General features: G+C 42.4%; 1 protein-coding gene across 2 annotated transcripts in view; it reads left to right on the top strand.

Moving 5' to 3' along the window:
• Positions 1-24,403, top strand: part of ARMH3 (armadillo like helical domain containing 3) — a 129,441-nt gene that overhangs the window by 76,143 nt on the left and 28,895 nt on the right. For both annotated transcript variants that reach the window (XM_075758109.1, XM_075758110.1), the window contains exon 24: positions 18,747-18,825. In XM_075758109.1, coding sequence (XP_075614224.1) covers positions 18,747-18,825 — 79 coding nt within the window. The remainder of the gene's footprint in view (positions 1-18,746; positions 18,826-24,403) is intronic.

Raw genomic sequence — 24,403 nt, 5'->3', positions numbered from 1 at the left:
TTTTATTCTTGTCTGCTTTTATATCGTTACCTGAGCTCCCATTTCTAGACACTTTTGAAGTCGGGACACTGAGCTGGCCTTTGCTACCTGACTCAGTATGGCAATTTTTAATGTTTACGTAAATTTTATCTGTCAGTAGCTTCTCAGGAATCAGCTCTTTGCTTCAAAGCCCTTACCAAGGGTAAGGCAATGTGCCAGTGTGCCCATCCCACTCCTTTCAGGATAGAGGGATTACATTTTACTTACAATCAGCCATCTAGGTTAAACATTTGGTTTGTTATATCTGTCACTACTACATCAAGTGAAGAAGGCTCAAATCCCATGTTTGGTGTCCGTAGGGGTTCATAGTTATGTGAAGGAGTCTCTTAGCTACATTTTGACCCAGACTAGCTTTGCATACAGAAGAGAGGGCAACCAAGCCTTTCTGTGCCTTTCTGCTGCAGCTTGTGTGTACACAGGAAATATTGTTCTTGGTAATTTAGAAGAGGGATGTCTAAGGAAGAAGACTGTGCTTTCCTATGAGCTGGTTTCCTGTTTAGCCGCATTTTGCTCTTTTCTGAGAGTGGCAGAGAAGTGTGTAATTTTCCAGAGCACTGATGAAGAGAAGAGTAGACTGATTAACCATGGAAAATTTTTCTTCCCTCATGATTTTACTTTAGAATTTCAGTCATTATTTTCACTGTTCCTCTTTTTTTCTCCAGAAAGAACTCATGGAGAGCTGTCAGGATCATGAACTCATAAATCTCATGAAAGTAGAACCTGTGCCAGCCAAGCAAGGCATGATTTTAATTAAGACTAACAGATTTTTTTGTCTTTTTTTCTTCCTTGCTAGACCTGATTCAAATAGAATGGTTGAGAAGAAAGTTCTTCATAAGTTCAGTAGGCTATTGTTCATCAGCTAAAGGAGGCTGAGTTGGTGAGACCTTTTGAGACTTCATTGATTTAACAAAATAAAAAATTAAAGGCCCTAGATTCTTTAATTTGGTTAAAGGGACAAATCCTTTTACTGAGCCTTTGTAGAACAAGGAATTGAACAGGGATGTAATCCATTTTTTCTGTTGCAGGTTACTGTTCTAAAGGAAGTTCATGTTGGATAATTTATCGTTCATTCCTTTTTCCTTCTGGCTACTGCAGATCCCTGTGCACTGCTCTATAAATAGATGTTCAAAAGGTTCTTTTGCTGAAATCTCTGAAGACAAACTTTGATATCACTAAACCAAAAAAACCCCACCTATCATCAATTCTCAGTGCACAAGTGAGATGGGTTAGGAAAACAAATGGATTGGGGTGGGAGACCTCCACTGTAAGTGCATCAAATAATGATCTGTTGCTTGTGAAGAGCATTTATCTATGAAGAGCAGCCAAGGTGAATTAAAGGAGCATTATCTGGAAACAGGCAGATGTGAAGCCATGTATTTTACTGTCATCTGCCGTCCCATGTTGGCTCAGCTGTGGGCTGTAGCTGTATGTAGGTGCGGAGGGTCTTGCCCACACTGAGGACCTAAGGCTTTGTGTCTCCTGCCCAGTGCTTGTCCTGCAGGCCAGTTCTGCCCCTCTAGCTGTGCTGCCTGCAACAAGCACCAACGCAGCAGAGGCTGAGAAGTGACTCCTTTGGAGTACACTGCTGACCCGACTCAGTGCCAAACTGAATTTGCCTCCCATCCGTTTCTTTCCCAGTCCATGGTGCCTCTGACAGGGAAAGCCATCTGTGTTACAGCCTTTTTATCTTAGCTCGGGGAGGGAAATGAAACAGAGCCATGGTATTGCTTGTGGCCTGACGTTGTGAAGGATTTTAAGTGACCTATTGCATGCAAACCCTGACTATTTAGCCTCTAAACAAGGCACGCACAGTACTCATTAAAGGTTGAGTGCTGAGGGTGCCTTTAATTGTTGAATTTCTAAGCAAACTTTTCCTTCTGTGTCACCAGTTATTCAGTTAAAAGGGTTTGCTCGGTGTGGAATGATGCTGCTGTGGAACCCTACTAAGGCCCCATCTGCTAAGAGCTTGTATTGATTTGTGTCTTAGTTTATAAAAGCCTTCAATTCTCCTTCTGTAAATGCCATAAATAATGCAGATGTACTAGATGAAATGTGCTGTAGGAACATCCCAGAAATCATTTTGGTCTGGGTTGAACTGAGCTAATCTAATCATGGCTAGGCATTTCTCAAGAGCTGCAAAACAAAAAGTATATTGTCTTATTCTAGATTAATATATTAGTCAATACCCAGGAGTAGGAGGATAGGTATTTGAAAGTTGTAATCAACTTTAGAAAACAAGAGCTTTTAATGTTAAAATATTATAGAACTTCATCTGAAACTGGTTGTAAATCATAGATGTATATACACAGTGGAAGTACAGTAAAATCCAGTCCTGCACCTGTGATTTATCTGCATAATCCTCACATTTGTATGCCTCTTTGTCAGAGGGACTGCAGTGCTTCAGAGGCTATATGTATATATACTAAATAAATCATTTTGCCCACTCATAGCAAACAGCCATTTTGTGCTAGCAACATTGCAGAATGCAATGGGGACATTGATGAATAATTTGTCCTTTTGAGATTCCGTGGGCTTTAGGGCACCAAAATGTATTTCAGGTTGGACTAGGTCCAGATCTGTATGAGAACTTCTTGGCAGTCTTGTAGAAAGTCTATGAGAGCTTTAGAGGTGACCTGTTTTTAGAAATTTAATTGGATTTTTGCTCTATTTTGTCAGTTATGTGTAAAGAAAGCAAAAAGGTAGAGGGATGTGGTATTTGTTAGATTGTTGCTTGGTTTTTGTCCTTGTTCTGTTAGAAATATCTAGCATATCAAGGCTATGGAAAGAGGATTTTTTTTTTTTGAGTGGTCTGTGGTCATGGCAGCTTGAGTTCTTCTTTGTATTGGAGAAATCAACTGATGGACAGTGGTTCCTGCAGAGGAGAGAGAATGTATTTGTATGCTCATAAATTCATTCTAATCAATGTTTCCCTGGCAGTTACTTGATGTTAGTTACCACAGTTGCAAGATGAAGAATGTGTTTACATGCTGTTAGCATTGTTAATTGAGAGGAAACATGGATACAGCCTATTTTCAGAGCTGAGACTTGTCTTCCTGTCACTTTTCTGCACTTGACAGCCCCAAAACTGCTGATGTGATCAAATAGCACATTGCAGACTACAGCTATAAGACAATTTCAGAACTCACTAGTTCTGCTTCAAATTGTTGAGGGTCAAGCACTTTGTCTTCGCTAAAGCGGACAAACCATATGAACCAGGTTAACAATCAGCAGACAGTTTTTAGGAATTTGGGGTCATATGTCAGCATTCATTCCAAAGGAACTCCAGGTGCCTGGAGGAACCTGGAGAGCTCTTGAACGTCAGCATGGGGGGACACTTCAGAAGTCATTGAGACTGCTGCTGGTTGGACTTGGCTTTAAATTTTCCGTGTTGGTTCTCCAAATACTGTTTGCTGATGTGCATGCATTATAGCTCATCTGCACAACCAGAAAACTTGTGACAGTAGAGACAAGAGGTATTTAAGAATGTTTGTATGTTGATTTTATAGCAGAGATTATAGAACTCCTATGGACACGTGAAACTCGTGGTGTTTCTTTTGGAGCTAATAGCATGCATCAGTAACAATGCTGCAGATTCCAAGAATAAATGACGTGACAAAGCACTTGTCATGGAGGATCCCCAGAAGGGATGTCGAGGGTGCACTTCCTTAGGTGATGAGTATAAAAATAGTGCAACATGGTAAGCTTTTTGGTGATCAGAAAGGACATAAGAATTTCTGATAAATTTTGCAAGTTACTGGAAGACTGGCAGAAGGTTAAATCATGAAGTAGATGAGGCAGTGTGATCTGAATTGCTTTTTAACCTGTCAGGCAGTGCAGTTCATGATAAAGCAAGTGGCGGTCTGCAAAAGAGGGCTGTATTTTGAAAAGCAGTGACTCAAGAAGCTTTGACTGGCAGCTTTTATTCTAGATGTTTCATGAAATGTCCGGCTAAAAGGGTTTATTTGACCCTTGAAATATTAGCAGGAGCGGGAAAGTGATTTTATGATCATATATATTTTGCAATTTTGTCTGGTGTCTGTTGGAAAAAGTGTATTGAAAAACTGGAGAAAGGACAGAGAAGCCTCACTTATGAGAGGCTAGTAAAAATGCTTTCAAGATTTCAGTATCTTGAGCTCTAAAAACCTGAGGTATGCTCTTTAGAGTGTTCAAGCATCTTTGAGAAGACAAAATGCTAAAACAGAAAAGGAACGTAAGACTAGACACTGAAACCAAATTGAAACTGCAAATTAGGTACCCATTTTTTAATAGGTAATTAACCATTGTTGTAAACGACAGAAGGGATCGATTTTGTTCCCTTCTTCATATCTGAACAGGATACCTATGTGAAAGATGCTCTAGTTAGCTACTGGCATGAGACTACATAGTGCCAGGATAATGTTGAAAAATGTGACAGCCTGTGGTACACAGAAGTTCAGATAAGCTGATCTACTGACCTGTAGTTTCATGAATCAGTTAAAGACTGGATCAAAGATCTCATTTTGCGTTTAAAACTTAACAAATTCACTCTGGATTCCTGTGCCTCAGGCTTGTATTTTTGCATTGAGACAATTCTCTTCCAGTACATCAGCTTTAGACCTACTGAAATTTATCCCTGCAGCAATTAAATAGAAGGGCTGTCCTGAGACTTATTTTGAGGAGTTGTTGCTCTTAAGACCACAGGACAGAGGCGAGATTCAAGAGGATGTCAGTGGGTTGCAAGGTTTTTGTTTTTCTGCAGTTTGCAGTCACCGTGATGGCTATGCTCAGTGAGTACAGGCCAGGGCAGAGGAGGTGTGCTGCAAGGAAGTGTGGAGAAATCACTCACTAGCTTCACCCCTTGGTAAAAATGTCACGTTTATATTTCCAGCCATACATGTTTCAGTTTTTATATGGAAGCAGGGATTTTGCCCATTGTGTTTCCAAATGGCAAGAGTTTTATACTAAGTTGTAATAGCAAAAGAAAGATAGAGTGCTTCAGAGAGTCTATTTTTAAGTCTATTTCATACTTAAAAAATAAGTTTTTACTGAATGAGTTTTGCTCAGCCTTCCATGTTTAGTCATGGAATTAATCAACGGGAGCAGTAGATCCCTGCTGGGAACTGGCCTCAAACCCAGAGAAGGGTTAAATAAGCTGTTTGTTTCAGCAAAGACTCTCTTTTTTCAAAAGTGCATACATACAGAGTAAGTAAGTCTTAGTGTAGTGTTGGTGTTCTTACACACTGTGATCTTGAGGATGTTTTGAGTCTTTAGGTCAGCATGTCAAGACATACTTTGACGCAAGAGGTCCTGCTTATCAGCTGCAGGGTCTGCAGCCCGGCACTCTTAAGAGGCCTCAGTCTCCATGCATGCGAGCACCCTGCAATTTGAACACGACTGGCATTTCCTGTAGCAACGGTTTATATATAAAGGTAGGGCAGGAACTGAATCTTAATTATGCCCACCACCAGGAGAAAGGAAACTTGTGCCGAGCTCTGTCCCAGTCCAGCCGGCTGTGGTGAATCAGAACTCCTGCTAGAGCTGGAAGAGAACATGACCTTTAGCAGCTACCTGTCTGACTGCAGTTTCCCTGAAATGGCTAAAACCACTTAAAAGTGATGGTATGATTGATATGTTAAAAACCATTTAAGGAAACAGGAGAGGCAGTCAATACTTGATGTAGCTCTATTACTGGGTCATGAAGAGCTGGCTTCAGGGAGGATCGAAAAAAGCACAGCCCAGCCTGTTTGGAGCTTTCATTGGCTGCTCCAACATGTAACTGCAGAGAATCTATAGGGGCTACAGGTCGGTCTTTGCCTCTTAATTCTGCCTGTTGAATAATGGCAGAGGTGTTTTGGGGCAGTAAGTCATTAAGGTTTGTTGACACTCAGGTTTGCCATTGCTATTCAAGAGGTTAAGCACTCTGTTTACTCCTGCTCTCCTGTGCCAGTTGCCTTTGAGGGAGAGGTTCAGTTGTTTCTCTTGGCTCTCCCTGTTCATCACTATGCAGAACAAAGCCTTAGAAGTTGCCTGAATATTAATTTTTCAGGCTTTCTGAGAACTGTGGGAAGTAAAGGTCAGGGGAAGTATACTGGCTCCCATTAAGACAGAATGGCGAATGTGCTGAGCAATGAACAGGTGTACCAGCCTAGGAAGGATAATACACCCCAAACTCTGTCCTGCTGTCAGCACCTGTAACCGCCTGCCAGGGGCCACGTTTATCTGGCAGTGACTTTTTTGTACAGAACAGTTAGTTGTACTTCTTCTCCGAATACAGAGATGCAGCATCTGAAGGCTTAGAGATCCGTAGATCTTGAGCTGAGCTTCCTGCTCCGTGGCAAGCGGAGCCCTGCTGTAGAGGGGAGGTGAACCATTAGTCCTCAGCACTTAGTGATCTGCTGCATATATACATGCGCCATGCAACGAAATACTCTGTGCTGGTGCCGGTGGGTTTATTTCAGAGATAGCTTGGAAATATCTTGGATTTAACCATTTTCCAGTGGAAGGGTGAAATCAAAACACTTCACAATACTTGTCAATTCTTACTTTGAAATATCCTCACCTCAACTTTTTTTAATTGTTGGATGCTTTCAGTATGAAAATTTGATTTGTCACAATTTTTCACCCCAATCTTGTATGTCAGAGTTGGACTGGAATCTTAAATTTTGTCCAAAGTTTTTCATCAAATTAAGGATAAACATGAAATTCTAATGGAGAGATTAAAGTTCATACAATTTCATTTAAAATCAAAGGCAGATTTCTAAATTTTGATATCCTTTACAAGAGTGAGATCTTCACTTGGTTCTAATTTTGATCATCTTTCTTTTTGAGTATCACAATGTGGCTTGTCTGAAGCCAAATATAGATCTGCCCTTTAGATAGCATTCAGGTTTCTTTCTTGTTCCCTTTATGCTTTTCGTGGTTTTGGTTTGTTGTTTGGTTTGGGTTTTTTTCGGAGAGAGATTTATGCAGTTTTCTCTTTTTTTTTTTTTTTTTTTTTTTTTTTTTTATAATAAGCACATTGCCAAGCCTTGGCTCTCTCAAACTGGTGAGTGTAGTTGCTCATTAGCATCAAATGCCACAGCCCATATCACTTTTGCTGTGTTGCTCAGCTAGCACGTGTTGACTTCTTAAAGCAGCAATTAATCCCTTTGATACTGAATGGGTTCTGTAATCATCTGACCTGTTATTTAAAATAATAATCAAAGTTCTCTAATGACTTATATGGTTTAATTCCTTTAGGAGTCTTGCAACAGACAAGGAAGTTTTGCAATGCAAGCTAACTTACACAGCACTGGTGGCAACGAATGCTTTTTAAATATAGTCAGGAAAATGATGACTTAAGCAAGTGCAGTGTGGGTGAAGGGAAAACAGGGTTTGGTAGGTGAACAGTAAGCAGCCTGATTGCTTTATGTTGCACTAACAGGTTTTCTGCTGCAATTTTGACTAGTATTTTTGGAGCAAGATCTTTACAGCGTTTTACTTGGCAATAAATGATGTATCAGTTTGGTTAGAGTGGTGTTTGATCTGGGTTAAATTGTCAGAAACTGCTAAGAGTGTGCCTGTCAATAGCAAGTAATTATGCATATGCGCAGAATGAATGCTAGCCAAGGTAATAAAAGCCACACAATTTTCTTTGTCTTCAAATGTGAGGGAATCTGTAGTATCCCTCACAGAAATGTACAGTAATTTAGTGGCAGTTTAAAACAATTGAAGTGTTGCCTTTGGCCTTTGAATGGAAGAACTAAAAGGAACTGAGGAAAAATGAAATATCTTAATACAAGGAAGTAGTCAGCACTGCATTTTTGCCAGTGCAAGTGTAATAGTAAAATGAGAATTCAAGATTTCAACAGCCTTTTAATACTTATAATGTTTTGGTGTTCACTAGAGCAATTCTGATTCACACAGAGTTTATAGGAAATAATGTAACCAAGTTTAGTGACATCCTTTTTGGTATTAGTTATTTTGCAAATACAAAGAGCACATTTGGCTCTTTACATCAGGTTTGCTTGGGTTTTTTTCCTGCATTTTCATTTGATTATGGGTAACATTTTTTAATGTGGCCCCAGTTTTGGTTGCTGAACTCGGGAAGTTGTGTGGTCTTCCCCATCTGCTGAGTGTCTACAAACCTTGTCAGTGACAACTGAATACATGGATGCTTTTTGTTTAAAAAAGAAAAGGAAGGGAGGTGATAAAACACAGTCTAGGTTGCACAACTCAGAGTTTGACCCAAGGTCTGGAAGATTTAATTGGGGGTGCTGGTTTAGGAATTGTGCAACTTGAGCTTCGCAAAGAAACCAGCTTGAACTGTCCAAAGTTATTGTCCTGTTAGAACTGAAGTACCTCTCCAGTGTGTAGCTGTGTATTAGCTATTGGAAGGAAAAAGCAGAGGCAAACCTTTAGCTCTCTTTTCATAGAGAAGAGTCCAGGACTCCTTTCTGCTTGCAAATCCTCTGCCACCTGTTTTATATCACATGTAACTGATTAAAAAAAATTGGCGCTTTTTTTTTTGCATTATTTTTTTGTAAGAGCCTTGAAAAACACTTTAAAACTTTTAAAGCATAAAAAACATATCAGTAACAGAACACTGTAGGAGGTGGGCTTTTTCTTTGACTTGCTTGGTAGGAAAACATCAGTAACTAACTGAAATGTTTGGTGCTTCACTATTTCTTAGATTGGACAACCATTCTTCACTTTTGAAATAGAAAATGCACTTCACTGGCCTTGCCTTCAGTAACACCCATACAAAGAACAGAATAGAAAAAAAAAAAGTAGGTATAAATTACAAACCCAAAGCTTTGAGTGAGAGGTGAGCACAGGTCTATGTGTCAGGTATGATGGTGGATGAGAGAGGAGTGTGGGTGTTTGAAAAGAAAATAATTTTCTTTTCCGCTGTGTGACGTGGGAAAGTCTGTCCCCAAAGATTTGTCCTTCGATGGCCAGTTCAGCTGAATGGATTTTGTCAACATCTGACTGAAATTTGGTGCAGGATAAGGGTGCGCAAAATAAAAGTAAAAACAAAAAAAACCCAACACCATTGAAATGATTTCTGAAAACCCTTGGTGTAGGCAGGTGATTTAAAAAGTTGCCACTTGTCAGTTGGGCTGTGATGTGTTGACCCCCAGTTCTCCATTTGTCCTCACTGTCATCCCATGAACTATGAGTGTACATGCACAGGCTAGCTTAAAGTATGACATTTTGCTCTGCAGTCACAATGGATTTAATACGCCCCTGTTGTCAGTAACTCAGCTGATAACTTGTTCAACTCCAGTAATTCACTTGCTTCTGATCATCCCCCCCTTAGATATTGAGAGCAGCAATCTTGATAGAGAGTAGATATTTTGTGAAATCTGCAGATACTGGAATGGAGGGAGCTTGGCTTTCAGGGAGGCAGGTCTGGTTAAGGGAATTAAGTAGGAAAGAAGATGGGTACACATGAAATATGTACGGCAAAGGAGTTAGATATCTATGATGAGATGAAGCTCTCCACTGGTCCGTAAACCAAGCACCCTGTCTCAGGAAAACAGAATCTTAACTAACTACAGATCCTCCAGCCTTTCAGACATGAAATAAATATCATAACGAGTACCATTCAATCAGATGTAATGCTGTCTGGGTCTACAGTTTCCTTGGCATTGCAAACCAACTTCACCTTGTCCCAAATGATGTGTGATGACATCTTACTGAGGACACAGTATTCCCTTGGGGTAGTTGCGGGGTGTTATCGGCGTCCATGCTTTAGTCTTGCTCCTGGATTTTGGAAGGCAAGGGATTGCTTTAGTTGCTTCCATCAGGCATTTCTCAGCAAACATGATTCTTATTTGCACCTGTCTGATGAAGTTTGCAGCACCTTGTATTTTCAGAGGTCTGGACTGCAAATAATGGGTTTCATTTGGCATGGTAGCTGGTGGTGTCTGAAAGGTTAAGGTTGTGAACTCTGTTCAGATTTACATGGCTGTGCAGGTACAGACATAACTGACACTTGGTGTAATTAAGTTAATTAAATATCATTGTGGGACTCGACTTCATTTCCTTTGCATACTAGGTTTGACTGTAGTTGATTCTTGCTTAGGCAATCTTTGTTCCCCCCTCTCTCTTAGTGTCATTTAATACCCAGCTACTTCACGACTAGATTCTATTGTTCTAACCCTTTCTCCCTCAATCCAGAGAAATCCCGATGCTTCAGTGCCTTCCTTTCCCTCCGGGACTTTTGTCACAGACACAGGTTTTGCTGTGAGTCGGTAGAATAAGGTTGTGTTATGTGACCTAAAGAGAAAGGTTTCTGTCGTGCTGCCACAGCCTGCAACCATGGGTTGATGGTAAGCGTTCACTAAGTTAATTAGACTAGCAGCCATACTCATTGCCTTTCTCGGAGAGCTTTAAATGGTCTCAGTGGGATGGATTATAAACTTTTTAAATTTCACTCTTTGCTCGATATGTTTGGAAGCTGGTGTGTGCAGTCCGTATGGCTTTCTGCACTAAATGCAGCATCCAAAAGCAGACTTTCTGCTTTCCTTAAACATCCTATGATAAAATACTAAGTAAGATACTAATGGGTATAAAAGTAATATAAAATATTTCAGGTTTTGATCCTGTTTGAGGTTCTGCAATGTCTTGTGTCTCAGGAGGCTTGGATGGCAGTCTATAATGTGAATTACGAAGCAATGGATAGATGCTGACCCATTTATAGTGCTTCCAGAGAATAAATATTTGCCAAAAGTTCTTTACTTCAGGTTCTAACCAGAGAGGGTGGCTCTGCAAACCTGTCTGGTAAACCACTGTCAAATACTTATTTTCTTTTTTTTTTTCCCTCTTCTTTTTTTCCCCCTCTCCTTGTTGTGTGGTTTGTTGTTGTTTTTTTTCCCCTCACCTTCTAGGTTAGTTGTTTCTTCATACCTTGTTGCTTGTTTTGGAGAACAGGTTGCCTTGTACATGAGGGAGTTAAAAGTAATTGTAGCTGAAGGGCTGTATTTGGTGTTGAGGCAGTGTTTTATGACACATTTCATTGCTCTAAAACACCTGGCTACCAGAGAGTATCACGCTGTTTGCATCAAAGGGTGCTTAGATACTAAAAGAACCACAGCCTGTTTGGTCCATGGACTGTATTTTCTGCTTGTTTGGCACATTTGAAGAACTTTTTCTGGACAAATGAATATATATGAGGTAAGAGGACTGGGGAACATGTGCTGCAGAAAAGGTTGTTTAGACTCTGAAAAAGACACTTCCATATTAATGTTGTTCATTATGGGTGTGTGCAGATACTGAGGCAGGACCGTGGCCCCAGGGCAGTAGGCACCTTCTAAAAGCATATATTTAAGGAACCTTCTTAGGAGGGCTTCTCGTTTTAGAAGTTGGTTGAAACTTCAAAATTGGTAACACAGCTATGGAAGCAGAGACGTTATACTTAAAATCCCACGTTGCTGGCGTATCGTGGTTAGCTCTCACATGTTGAACATGCTAGAATGAGTTGGAGTTTTTAATGCCCAGCTGCCCAAGCCCAGCAGGCAGGTTTTATATCTGTGACAATTCTGTATTCTGTCAAATAGCACCAATTCTGTTTGTAGTTAGAGGTGAGCAGATATTAGTTAACTGCTGCTCTTTGGAACTGAGGTGTAACGGAGGGTTGGCTTTTTAATGCTTTTACTTTGGTAAAAGTAAACTCTCACCATACTCTCACCACCAGTAGCCAGGTGTTTCAGAGCAATGAAATGTGCCATAAAAAGTGTCATTTGATGTCTTGAAAAATTTATTCCTTATCAAGTCGTAGCTTTGTTGTAGACCAGTCAATGGCAGATCGGCAGAAGAGCGGGAACACAGATCGGGCTGGTGCCCTGTGCTTCAATAGGTATTTTCACTCCCAATGTCTAGGCAGTATTTTCTACTTTGTCATTCATATCGGTTAAACTAGCAGTGTCATTGGTTATGTATACTTAAGAAATTTGATGCATACTCACTGAGAAAAGGGAACAGAAATGCATCTAGACTAGTTTCCAGTGAGGTACTGGCTGCAAGAAAATCTGCAAGTGGCTAAATTCCCTGAGTTGTAGTCTCCAGTGAGGTTGTGCAACTGTCCCAAAAGTTAACTGGTCACCCATGAGGACTTCCTTAGTTAAGAAGTCAAATAGAAGCTGTTTATGTTGGAGGTATTTGGTTTTCTTGGCTTAAATGTACAGACATGAACTGTAAGAAGAGAAAATCAGCATATCCTGCAAGCCCTGATGATATCAGGTCAGTATCCAGCAAACAGCGAAGTGGAAAGATGCACTGCGGAGCTGCATGGTGTGTCAGAAAGTGCATCCTCTGCTTCTGCCCTTGCAGAATGGGGCTTGGTAAAATAACGCCAAGAATTGCCAGAAGCTCAGTTGGTGCATGTGCACTCTTTTGTCCCCTCCTTATTAAATAAATTGACCATGTATCTCTCTCTGCTGTGGAGTTTGTCATCACAATCAATAGGTTTCACTATGGCAGAATTGAACATGTATAGCAGGCTTATGTCTTCTGTAAAATTACAGCAGTGCTGACTCGGATGTTTTCGGTGAGCTGTGAAGCGAGTGCTTTTGACTAAAATATCCTTTTGTCTTGGATTCTCCCCTGCAGTTTATTATTGTGTCTGGAAGATGCCTCCCCCTGTGAGTTGTGGACTTTCAGCTTAATGTCAGTAATCATGAAAGTGTAGGAGCAGAAGAAATTTAACAGACTAGAGCTAAACCACAGTAGAAGGAAGAATTTAGTACACCATTCCAGGGGGTTTGCTTGCTTTTTAATTGATGCACACAGCTTAGGTATGGCAGGTATGTGTACTTTATAGCAATGCCTTGTGGACATGTGTTAAAATAATCTAAACCTTCTCACCTCCTGCCAGGTGGGGCCGTACATAGAGAGTAACTCAATCTAATTGTTGCAGGCACTGAACAGATGGGGTTTTACTGTCTTGAGTATTGGGAGCATGGAAGAGAGCAATGCCAGCAGGATCTTTGCCCCAAACAGCAGCTTGCTGAGACACAGCTTGCTGCAGGAACACTGGCTTGTGGGTGGGAGTTTTGCACAGGTCTCCAGCAACCGTGATTGTGATGGCATGAATGGAGAATAGGTGGTTTGTGTTCATTTTGATCTCTGTATTATGTGTAATTTACTTGCTGGCTTGTGCTTGAGCAGTTTCCTTATTAAAACACTCTGAACTCTTTTCACTTTATTGGTTTAAAACACTGTGGAGATGATTGTTCTTATTCCTGTTTTATAAAGGGACAAGCTAAGGCATGGGAGGGGGAACTGCTATAGCAAATCAGAAATTGGTCAGTTAGTGATTCCTGTTCCTGAACAATAACCAGTGTATCTCAGGTCTCCCTTTTGTACTAAAGCAGCTTTATAAAGTGGAGTGTGATAGAAGACAAGTATGCCCTTTCCTGCTTCTGCCTGTTCCTAGCCTTCATCATGGTACTACAAGCTTAGTGCATGCTGGAGTATTTGTCCATCTCAGATACTCGGTTTTTGTTGCAGAGGGAGAGTAAACTGGCTGCCTTTGCTGTGCATTCGGCTTTACTTGATGAAGAGATACACGTGCTCACTGCTGCCCAGAGCACTGCGCTAGCGTGGGCATTCCATTGAGAAGATGAATGTGTATAGTGGGTATAAAGTCACCCTTGATTTCCTGTGAAGGGGTAAATCCCCGCCAAGTGTTGCTGCTTCTCTGTTCCACTGTAACAAGATGTAGGAAGAATGAGCTTGTGGTGGTGCTTCTATTGTACAAGAAATGTTTGGGTATCCGCAAGAATGTTTTATGCCAGGCACTGCATACTGGACCTGTAAAGTAGGTGCAAAGACCAGGTTCATGCAGCGAATGATGGCTCAGCATTCCTATCTCTATAATAAGCTTTGCAACCTTTCTGTTCTTCCCTTAGCCTACTTTCAGCACCTCCAGAGTGCCTAATTTCAGTGCTCAGGACAAGAGGACAGTGTTGTCTTATGGGACTCTGGAAACGTAGCTGCTGTCAAGCAGGAGTGGGTATTAGACAGCTCATCTGCAATAACTTGGTGGGGAGAGTTTGGAGGTCAGAGAAAACGTGCTGAAGAAGTGCTGCTTGCCTGAGCATGGTGATTTTGCTTTCCCTGCACATTGGACCCAGACCAGATTGTTGTGAGGTTAAGGCAGGCAGGGTGGTGTTCCTTGCCACGGTGGGTGCACATGGGCTCGAAGATGCTAGGAATTAAGGGACCGGTTGCTTAGGGTTGCTGGTGGGTTTCGCTTCTCACATAGTTGCAAATTAAATTGAGGAATCAATTAAATCTTTTCTTTCCATGCATGTCATTTTGGTTTTCACAGGAGCCCTTTGCTGTCAGCAGACTCTGCATCTTAAGAAGTTGTTTTACTCTGAGCTTCTCTGAAGGGCAGCACTGGCTGTTTCTGTTTATCAAGGAGTAATTCTAGGCAGTTTTTGAAGACTTTATCGAAACAAATTTTTAAATGTTACTTACTGGTTGGGGAGCTACTGCAGCCATGGCAGAAGCAAGCCCTGTTGCACTGAAGACAGCGAGGGGGGGGAATGCAGCTCACCTGGAGGTATATCTTCTCTCACCTTAGCTCAAGGTGAGAGCTGCAGTAGGGTGTCCCCGTCTTGGGGGAAAAAAAAACCTAGCAGGGCCCACATGAAGATTCTCCCACTTCCAGCCCATGTGTTTTTGAGGGAGAAAGGGCTAGTAACAGTCACTTCAGAACTGGCTGGTTGTGGCAACCTCAAGAACAGCCAAAGTAGAAACTTTCCACCAGTCATAGCTCTCCAGTTTGCAGAAGACGGACTGCTCTGGGATCAGTTGGTGTTGCTCTGATCATTTCTGTCCTGCAGTCTTTTCACCTCTGTTTTTCTTGATCCTATCTGCCCTTCTGTCTCCTTTCTCCTGTCTCTGTACTTCTTCCTTCAGTATTCTTTTTCTGTGTTTTTTTATAGTTGGTTTATCTCTGATGACTTCATGACACTCAGTAACAGCACTGTTATTTTCTGTTGCCAACACACTTCTGAGCTTTCCCTGTTCTCTTGCATTGGAGATCATTAGCTCTCTGGGACAGAGGCTTTCCACCACTCTGTATTTGTACAATACCTGTTACAGTGGGACCTGCTTTTACTGTCTAATAACATGCTTAATACAACCTGTATAAATAAATCATTCATTGGCACTTAGGTTCCTAAATTTGGGTGGACCGTTTTATATTTTTCCTACAATCATTCCCTTCTTCCCAAAGAAAGAAAGAAATGCAATAAATATGCAATAAATGCATAAATACATAAATGCAAGCGTCCTAGGTTGTTTATTCTGAGGAAAATACAGATTCATTCATCTGTGTCTCCACATGGCTTCTGGCATCGTGGAGTCTAGGTAGCTTGCTCTCTGAAGAGTTGCATGAAGAAGTGATGGGAGATGTGTGTTTTTCTGAGAGCACTGGCATAGCTGGTGTGTAAATGACTCTCACTGGGAGATCAAGGACTAAAGAATACAGAGATTGCTTGTGGTCTGCCTTAGAGCACTAAGCATTAACCTCAAGACAAGCCACTGGGAGGCAGTTTTTTAATTCCTGAACCACTGATTCACCTTCTGCCTGTTGAGCATCCTTCCCTCATCCAGTGACAGTCTCCTCTCTTGCCAGTTGACTGCTGGACTGTGGATCTGTCAGAGGAGGCAGTGGTGCTAAAATGACATCTCCCCAGACATCTTTCAGCCCCTGGAGAGCTGAAATTTGTATGACAAATGGCAGCCAGCCCCACTGAGGGACTTGGCGGTGTGGCAACATGTAAGTGTACACACTATCAAAGGCTACTTGGGGAACTGCAGTGTTTTGTCTTTCAGTTGACACTTTACCATTTCCTTGCTTTACAAATGTGTTGAAGATGCTAGTGCTTCATGAATATCAAACACAAGGTTTTTCTTTTCGGAATTGTGGTTTTTTGGTGGGTTTTTTTTTCACATGATCGATATGAAGATCTCAGTAGAGCACAGCACATCACAAATTTTTTTTCCAAGCGCTTTAACTGCTCCCTTCCCCCTCCCCAAAAGTACTGGCCAATATCCCAATAATCAAGACAATCACAGTGTAAAAATAAAGCGTTGCCAAGGCTCAGCTGTTACATGCTGGTGTGTGAACTTATGATGGCAAAGCTGCTGTTCTGTTGTCCATAAGGGGGAGACTGTGCTTGAAAGCTCCGGTCCCCTGTTGTATCCAGGAACAAATGCCTGTGGAGTGGCAGCTTTGTAAAGTGAAATTCCAGCTGTTACTTAGTAGCTCAGGAGGCCAGTTGCCTAAAAGTATGCCCCAGGGACAAGATGGATTTTGAGAGATGGAAGAATGGCAGAGTGGCTTATGCAGAAAGGTGCTGCTGTTGCACAGGAGCTTGGGTTGGGTAGCGATGGAATTTCTTGTAGCAGATGTGTGAGGAGGAGCTGTACCACATGCAGAGCCTGGCCTTGGTAGCATATGCTGGGCAGTAAAAACCTGGCTGCAGAGTGTCAGGACTGAATCCAAGCTCTTCATGCTGCTCTTTCCCAGGCTGCCTGCAGGTTCAGGAAAACAGCACTGCAGAAAATGAGGTTGGGAAGGAATTCTTCATAGTGAAAGAGCTCTCTTAAATGGCTGAGCTTCTTTCTGTAGTTGCTGAGGAGTTGTCTATTTGCCTTTAGGGAAATGAGGAAGGAGACTTGAATTCTTTCTCTTCTTAATGTCTGTTGATTCTTACTGCCGTGGCAGCTGGTTGCTGGCTTTGCTTTCCCTGGGTGAATCCCAGCTGTGATTGCAGGTGCCGCTCCACTAGCTCAGATCCGAGCAGGGACTTGTGAGCAGGCGGCCCATGTTGAAGTGCTTCACAGCAGTGGATACAAATGAATGCTAAATCTGTTCCCTGGTAAATGTTGGAACCATGTGAGTGCACTGAACCCCTCTGAGCTGCCAAACCTTCTGTCAAGCCAGAAGTTAAGTTGTTGTAAGTCTATGTTCCCTTTTCTTTCAATAGCTTGTAGTGTGTCCTGTAGGAGTGTAAATATGACTCCAGCCAGGCATGAAACATCCAACTTGAAAACCACGGTGTTCGAGAGGCTGGGTAATGGAGAGCGTGATTGCGACTCACGAGGAGCTGCTTCTCTGGTCGGGTTGAAATGGGTAGAGTCTGGGCATGTCTACCTGCCTGCTTGCCCTCCTCCGGAGGGAGGAAGGTTATGGGAAGCCTGGCTGGCAGGGGCCCTGCTGAATTCCCTTTACTGATGTAACTATCAAGGCTGGCAAGACTGCAGAAGTCCTCCTGTGCTACGTAGGTACGGATGCTGTAGGAGCAGCCACTGGGGTGACTGCCCCTGCACGTGGACTGTGTCTGGTGTGTCGATGAGGTGTGTGGCAAGGATTGTTGCAGTGAATCTGCAGATTGTTCGGGAGGTTGTTTTTTGTTGGGTTTTTTTTTTTTAAACTCTTCTCCCATTCCCCACCCCCTCCACACTCTTACTCTTTAGCTGTGTATTTAAAGAAGTAAGGTTGCTTCCAGGTGGGTTTTCTTTCCCCCAGCTCTGATTGGCACCACTGAATATCACTTATTCCTGGGCTCAGGCACCAGCTCTTAGCTGTGATGAGGTCTGGAGAAAGTAGCAGAATGCTCTTCTGCAGAGGGAGGTGTGGGGAGGAGGGAACCTGTTAGTGCAGCGGAGGGAGCTGGAGTGAATTTTCATGCTGATGAATATGAGAGTGAAAGCCCTGACTGCTGCTGCAGTGTGACTTGGCCAAGCAAGTGTTCTCTGGGCACTGTCAGCACACATCTGTGCTGAGCACTGACATGGGCTGTTCCCATCATGAGTGTTTACCTCAGCAGTGGGTCTCATGAGTAAGATCCCAACTAGACCAGTTGCAAACCCTAGCCTGGGGAGACTTTACTGTCTTGCCATTTGTCTTCTCAGCTGCACCTGACCAGAGGAGAGGCTGAGGAAATATTCCAGCTGCAGTTTGATTTAATTTTTTTTTCCCTAAGTATTATTTTACTTTCAATTTTAGGTTTCTCATACTTGCCTCTAGATCCACCTAGAAGGGAAGGGGAATATGTTGGTGCAGGCAGTGAGAGAAATGAGGCAGAAAAGTAGGATTGATCAGTGTTTCTGCTGCCATGTTTGGGACACTGGCATAAGTTATCTCTAATGATCTAAATTGGGGCTGAGGACTCAAGTCATTATGGGAAGAAGTCCCAGTAATGGCTGCAGTGATGGATGACTACAAGTAAGAGCCAACTACAACATTTTAAGCATAGTGGAGATCCAAAGCAATAAACCATCAGCTTCAACGCATCAGGCAACAAAGTTCTACAGAGCAAAATGTCAGGCAATAACGATTTTGGAAGGGATGAGGAGATGCGATTCCTCAGCAGGATGAGGCAGTGATGGCCAGATTCGCTGTCTCTCTACTGGAACACTGAGTGATTTGCAGCCTGTTCCCAGCAAGGCAGCGAGCGCAGCCCTGTATCTGCTGGGACAAATGCACCCACGCGTAGGGCAGTGCCTGTGCTTGCAATTTCCAGTGAGCCTGTGACAGGATCTGCATTGGCCTCTCAGCAGGGAGTGTGCCTTTGGCAGAGCAAGCAATACCATGCGGTGAGGGAGGAACCACTTCTTGCAGAACTGTGGCTCCATGTGCACTGACTCAGGTTGGCAGGGAATTTCTGCCGCGTCCCTAAGCTGTTCCTGAGACCTCTGAAGATTTCCCTCCTTTGTTTCAGAGCCATCATCAATCACTTCAACCCGAAGATAGAGTCTTACGCTGCAGTGAATCACATATCGCAGCTCTCCGAGGATCAGGTAAGCCAAGCGTGCGATGACCTTTTTACATGTTGACTTCTGGAATGTAGGTGTTTGGTAGTACCTTGTGCTCAGAGGGACTGACGATGTTGCAGCAATATGAGGGGTGGAGGCAGGACTTTTGTGTTCCTTGTTCAGTTGTGGATGAGGGGAAGAGAAACAAGGCTGGCTTTAGACAACTTTACCATCGCATGCAGACCTCTTGGTCCAGCAAATACGGAAGGATGGGTACGAATGATGAAAATACGCAGCATTGTCAGCAGGTGTGGTTGGGGATTGTGAGGATGCTGGTATTTAGAATGGGGCAGGAAGTTTTTGGCAGTGAATTTAATTACTGGAGAACTGTTGGGCATAGCTTTATTTTCTGTGGTGTTGGGGAATTAGAACTCAGACAACAGTTTGTAGAAATTTTCTAGGGTAATTGAATTCGGTTGGTTTAGATTTTGAAAAGAGAAGGTTTTTAATAAAGAGGGTGATAGGGTTAGGTTTGCTCTCTTTGTGTCCTGCTTGTATTGCATAAGTGCATAAATGTGTTTTTTTTGAAAATGGACTACTGTGTGTGGTCTCAGGAAGGGAAGAGATGGCCTGTTTCCCAAAATAAAATATTGGGATTATGTGTTAATCACTCTTGGAAAGGTAAATGACTCTGCAGGAGCCTGTGGTGGACAAAATACAGAGCTGCCATGCGAGCTGGGGGGATCATCCCAGATACAGCTGCTCTGGACCTTCCGGAGAAGAAATTCTGTATGCAGTCTAGGACACATCTCATTTGAGTCACCTTGGAGTGCTCCTTCCATTGGATGGGATCCCATGCTTGTGCCTGTTTAAAGGGTCCTGACTGTATCTTGCTTTGCAATTCATTTCTCTTTCTGTCCATGATATTTTTGCTCATTACTTGATGATACCCTTCCATGCTTCTCACTAACCTTTTTCATTTATTATCCTGCTTAGTCTGTAATATGTAACACCCCAAAGTCTCAGATTGAGTGCTGTACTGGTGCAGTGGGGAAAAAAATGTGAACTCTACTGCTTTTTATTCTTGTCTTGATATAGCTGGCTAGAAGAACACTGGTTTTAATTTACTCAATTTTTCTGTATTGTTCTGCCTCTGAGAGTCACTGTACCCACAGCTATGCTTTGCAATAGTTCACGTTATCAATGCTCATTCATTGATGATACACGGATTGCATCAACCCAGGCCTCTAAAAAAGAAAAGCCTTTGATAGCCCAATTTAAAACTGGGGGCTGGGATAGAGGGGAATTTTGCATAGTGCTTATGGTATTCTGAGAAAGGAACCAAGCTTTTCACTGTCAGCTCTGTGTAGTATTCATCCCCCCAGCAGTTCAGGGAGGTCAGGTTAAATCCTTTCTTCCTTGTGTGTTATTCTTTAAATAAAATCTCTAGCAGCAGGCAGATAATAAAATCAGTACTGATGCATGGAGCATTTTGAGGAAGATGATTAGGAAGTTGAAAGACAGATTTCTCTTGTTTTTTCTTTTCTGCCCCCATGCTTTCCCTCAACATAGGGAGAACATCAAACAAAGCAAAGCAATAATAGGCCCTAGTGAACTGCAGAGAAATAACGGAGATGTTGCTGTGGGGAGGGACTGTGTGGTCGCAGTGAGGATGTTTAGTCAGTGCTCTGCAATTTACTGCACGAGGAGGAGAGAGATGGAGACTTCTTGCCTCCCCTTTCAATTAGTCAGTGAGCTCAGGTCTGTGTGGTTTCCCCTCCATCAGTAGCTGTCCCATGTGTAAGCCCATGAGACGTAATGGTAGATGGTCAACATCAAGGCCAGGGCCTGGCTTTTGTGAGGTAACAGAATTTGTTTTTTTCATTCTGTGTTAGCTGTTCAGCATGGGCTGGGGGGTCAGACTTGCCTTTTGGCTGCTGCAGTGTCTCTTTTTTTTTTTTTTTCTCCTTCCAGCTATACCTTTTCTTTTTACGTGTGTGTTCACTTAATTCCCCTTCTCTCTTCTCTCCATAAATATTTTCTACAGAAAGTCCATCTCCCTTTCTAGCCCTGTTTTTTGAAGTATACCACATTGAAATATTCAATGCTGACATTTAACTTGCGTATCCACACACAGATACTATGTTTGGGACTGGTCATTCTGTCTTTTGAGTTATTTCAATAGTTTCAGGAGACGTAGTTCTTTACTGGAAACATTTAATTTTACAATTTTTAGATCAAACTTTTCTTTTAATGAAGCTTTCTTTCACAGATACTTGCCTTTGGCCAGATTCTCATATGGCTGCTCATATTCCTCTGTGGTATCTCAGAATCTCGTATTAATCAGGCAGGCATGGCTTTGACATAGCTCTATGTGAAGGGGAATTTCCAGCTGCACTGAGTGGCTTCAATTCACTTGAACCTACGCAGCTTGCAGACTCTACTTCAGCCTGTGTCAAACTTGCTATGCTGCTCCCTGACTGTTCTGGCACCCTGTTCATGTCTTAGATTTTTTTTTTTTTTTTTTTTATTTTTAATATCCTTAAAAGTAGCTAAGTAATCAGCTGAAAGAGATTTTGCTCTTTTTCTTTTTTCTAATCCTATTGAAGGCTTTATTACCTTATTAATCACTAATGTCCATTTATTACCATTCTCAGTCTGTCATTTCACTGCTTTCTCCTTTTTTATTTATTAGCATTAATGTTAACATTATTACATGCTGAGGGGATTTGTAGGCCCTTGAAAATGATGGACATGGGATTGTTTTAAGGATAGACTGTTAATAGCACTGTACATCTTCAGCCCTAAGGATCTCCAGGAACCATAGTTTGAATATACAGATCTGTGCTCTAGGCAGGTATATTCGCAAGACTTAATGGTACTGTTTTGCTGACTGTTGTGGGGTTTATCCAGTATTCAGATCAGAAATACTGGGAAGAGACCTTTTTCTTTCCATATTCTCTTGAGGAAAGAGTGGGAGATTCCCAAGGGCAGGCAAATGCCAGGGATTTGACGATGAGCCACCTCAGTCTGTCAGCACCACGTGATGCTTGCCAGTGCCATCCTGCAAAGAGTGTACTTGCCAAAGCAAACTCATAATCCTTCCTAGTCGTTAGCTATTTTGACCTTGCTGTAGTTCCTTATCATGAAACAGGAAATATCTTGGCCAGTTATTGGCATCTTCCCTCACTTGCTAATTTGTTAAACCTGACTTCAGTGTGAATTTGTGGTTTTGTGGTTTTCTCCCGCTCAACATGTTTGGTTCCTGCCTGCATGTCCTTCAAGGAATTGAAAGATGCTGCACAGTCAAAAAGATAGGGTTGGCCGTTGACTGCCAATGTAGTTTTAGCTCTTCCATGCAAGTGATTATTCCCATGTCTTCAAAGATGTTTGGGTTCCTTCTGAAGTCAAAGGGCAAAATAGCCTTCCGTGAAATGAATTCATGGACTTATCTTTGCTTTCCAGATGACCGGACTGCGTTGTACTTAACACGCTGGAGGCAGTAGACTTTCTCTGTGCTGTATCTGATTTGAGAAGCTCACAACATGTTTTCTAGCAGAAGCAGTTGCAGAGAACAGGGTCAAGGCAGTGAGAAAACAGCAACACAAGAGTTGTTCCAGAAGGGCAAACACAGACGAAGAGAGAGACTGAAAACACAGGGCATGAGTGATCTGGATGGGATCTCATCTGCCTTTTCTGGGTGTGAAAGAGCAGCTGTTTGTAGGAACGCAGCTCTCTGCCTGATGGTGATGTAGCATAATTATTCTAGAGAGGCTAAAGAGAGAGGAACCCAGTACTTTTGGTGAAATCTCCTCTGAGCAGGAACGTCTTGCGCTGCCTCACATCCCAAGCAAGTCTTGTGCCAGTGTTGTGGTTTAACCCGGCTGGCAGCTAAAACAACCACACAGCCTGTTGCTCACACATCCCCCAGCGGGATGGGGGAGAGAATCAAAAAGGAAAAAGAAAAAAAGTAAAACGTGTAGGTTGAGATAAAGACAGTTTAATAGGACAGAAAAGGAAGATAATGATGATGATAAAAGAATATACAAAACAAGTGATGAACAGCAAAATTTCTCATCACCCAAAGCCAATGCTCAGCTAGTTACGCGCATGCACGCACACACACACCCTGTTATGTATGGAGCATGACCGCATATGGTATGGAATATCCCTGTGGCCATTTGGAGTCAGCTGCCCTGGCTGTGTCCCCTCCCAGCTTCTTGGGTGCTCCCTGCCTTCTCATTGGCAGGGCAGTATGAGAAGCTGAAAAGTCCTTGACTGCTTGGCAACAACTAAAAACATCAGTGTGTTATCAACATTATTGTCATCCTAAATCCAAAATGCAGCATTATACCTGCTGCTAGGGAGAAAATTAACTCTATCCCTGCTGAAACCAGGACAGCCAGTTAGCAAAATTGCTCACTAAGGTCTCATTTTCTCTTTGGCACTTGTTCTCTCTGTGATTTCCTCTCTAAGGGTCTTAAAATTGAGATGGCAGACACGTAGGGCTAATGATGCTTGCTAGTCAGGAACATCGATGTGCTTTTTCTAATAGAAGCTTCTCTTTCTTCCCAGCCACAGCAGGAACACTAGGGACCTCTGGTTTGGAGGTAGCGTAAAGTTCAGTGTGAAGGACTGTTGTGAACACCTGTACTGTGTGTATTAGTCTGGTAACTGGAGATGGAGAGTGCTGGGAGCCAGAACAGATTGCAATGGAAAAATAGGACAACTGTATCACTTTTGAAATTGTGACAAATGAGTGTAATACTTGGGTTGTTCCACATTGTAATACCTTTATAACTCAGGTAACTGTGATCCAGTTTGGTCAGGCAATCTCAAAAAGCCATTTTGCTTTCCTTGAGGTCATATTCCACATGTTGAGTGCTCCTCTCCACCCCCCACAATCCACGTGGCCTTTTGTTACCTGATGGGGCTTCCAGGGACTAATCCAAAGTGCAGCTCAGGGATCCTCCACCACTGACTTGCACAGAAAATCGCAAAAGGATGCAGTTGGTTTTAGATGCCCTAAAGTTTTCTAACTCTGAGCCACTGATGTCATGGTTTATTCAGCTTGTTCTGGTTTCCATAACTAGCAGCAAAACCACTGGCAGATACACACCACCTTGTTCTTTGGCACTGCTGGCAGTGGCGTTAGGAGTTAAAAGCTTGCTGGCATGTGCGCGTTTGATATTTTTAAAATGCCGAGTACCATCAGTGCTAGGTACTACTACAATAAATCCCCTAATCTCTTACATTAATATAACGTGTTGTGAGGGCTCCAGAAATACTTTTAAATGGTTTTGGCATAATGCTACTTCACTTCAGAAATGCAGTGAGCTTTAGGGCAGAAAGTATTAAGTTTGCTAGTGCTATGTTGCACACAGTAGTAGGAATGTGAAACTCCAGCTAAGGGGTCACCAGGGCAAAGCCCTAATTTGAAGTCATCACACCTTTGCAAATGAGGCAGGGATATTGGGTTTCATGGTCTCATTACAGACACCTACTTATGATTAATGGCTTGAAACAGATTTTATTGTTTAAATAGAAAAAGCTGAGCTGCACTAGGTGAAATTGGAATCCAGATTTAAAAGGGTCTATATAAAAAGTCTTCTGGAGTTGGAAA

Source organism: Balearica regulorum, chromosome 7 (assembly GCF_011004875.1).
Source record: "Balearica regulorum gibbericeps isolate bBalReg1 chromosome 7, bBalReg1.pri, whole genome shotgun sequence".
Lineage (NCBI taxonomy): Eukaryota > Metazoa > Chordata > Aves > Gruiformes > Gruidae > Balearica > Balearica regulorum.
The sequence above is the reverse complement of the archived record's forward strand: the minus strand, read 5'-3'. Positions and strand labels throughout refer to the sequence as shown.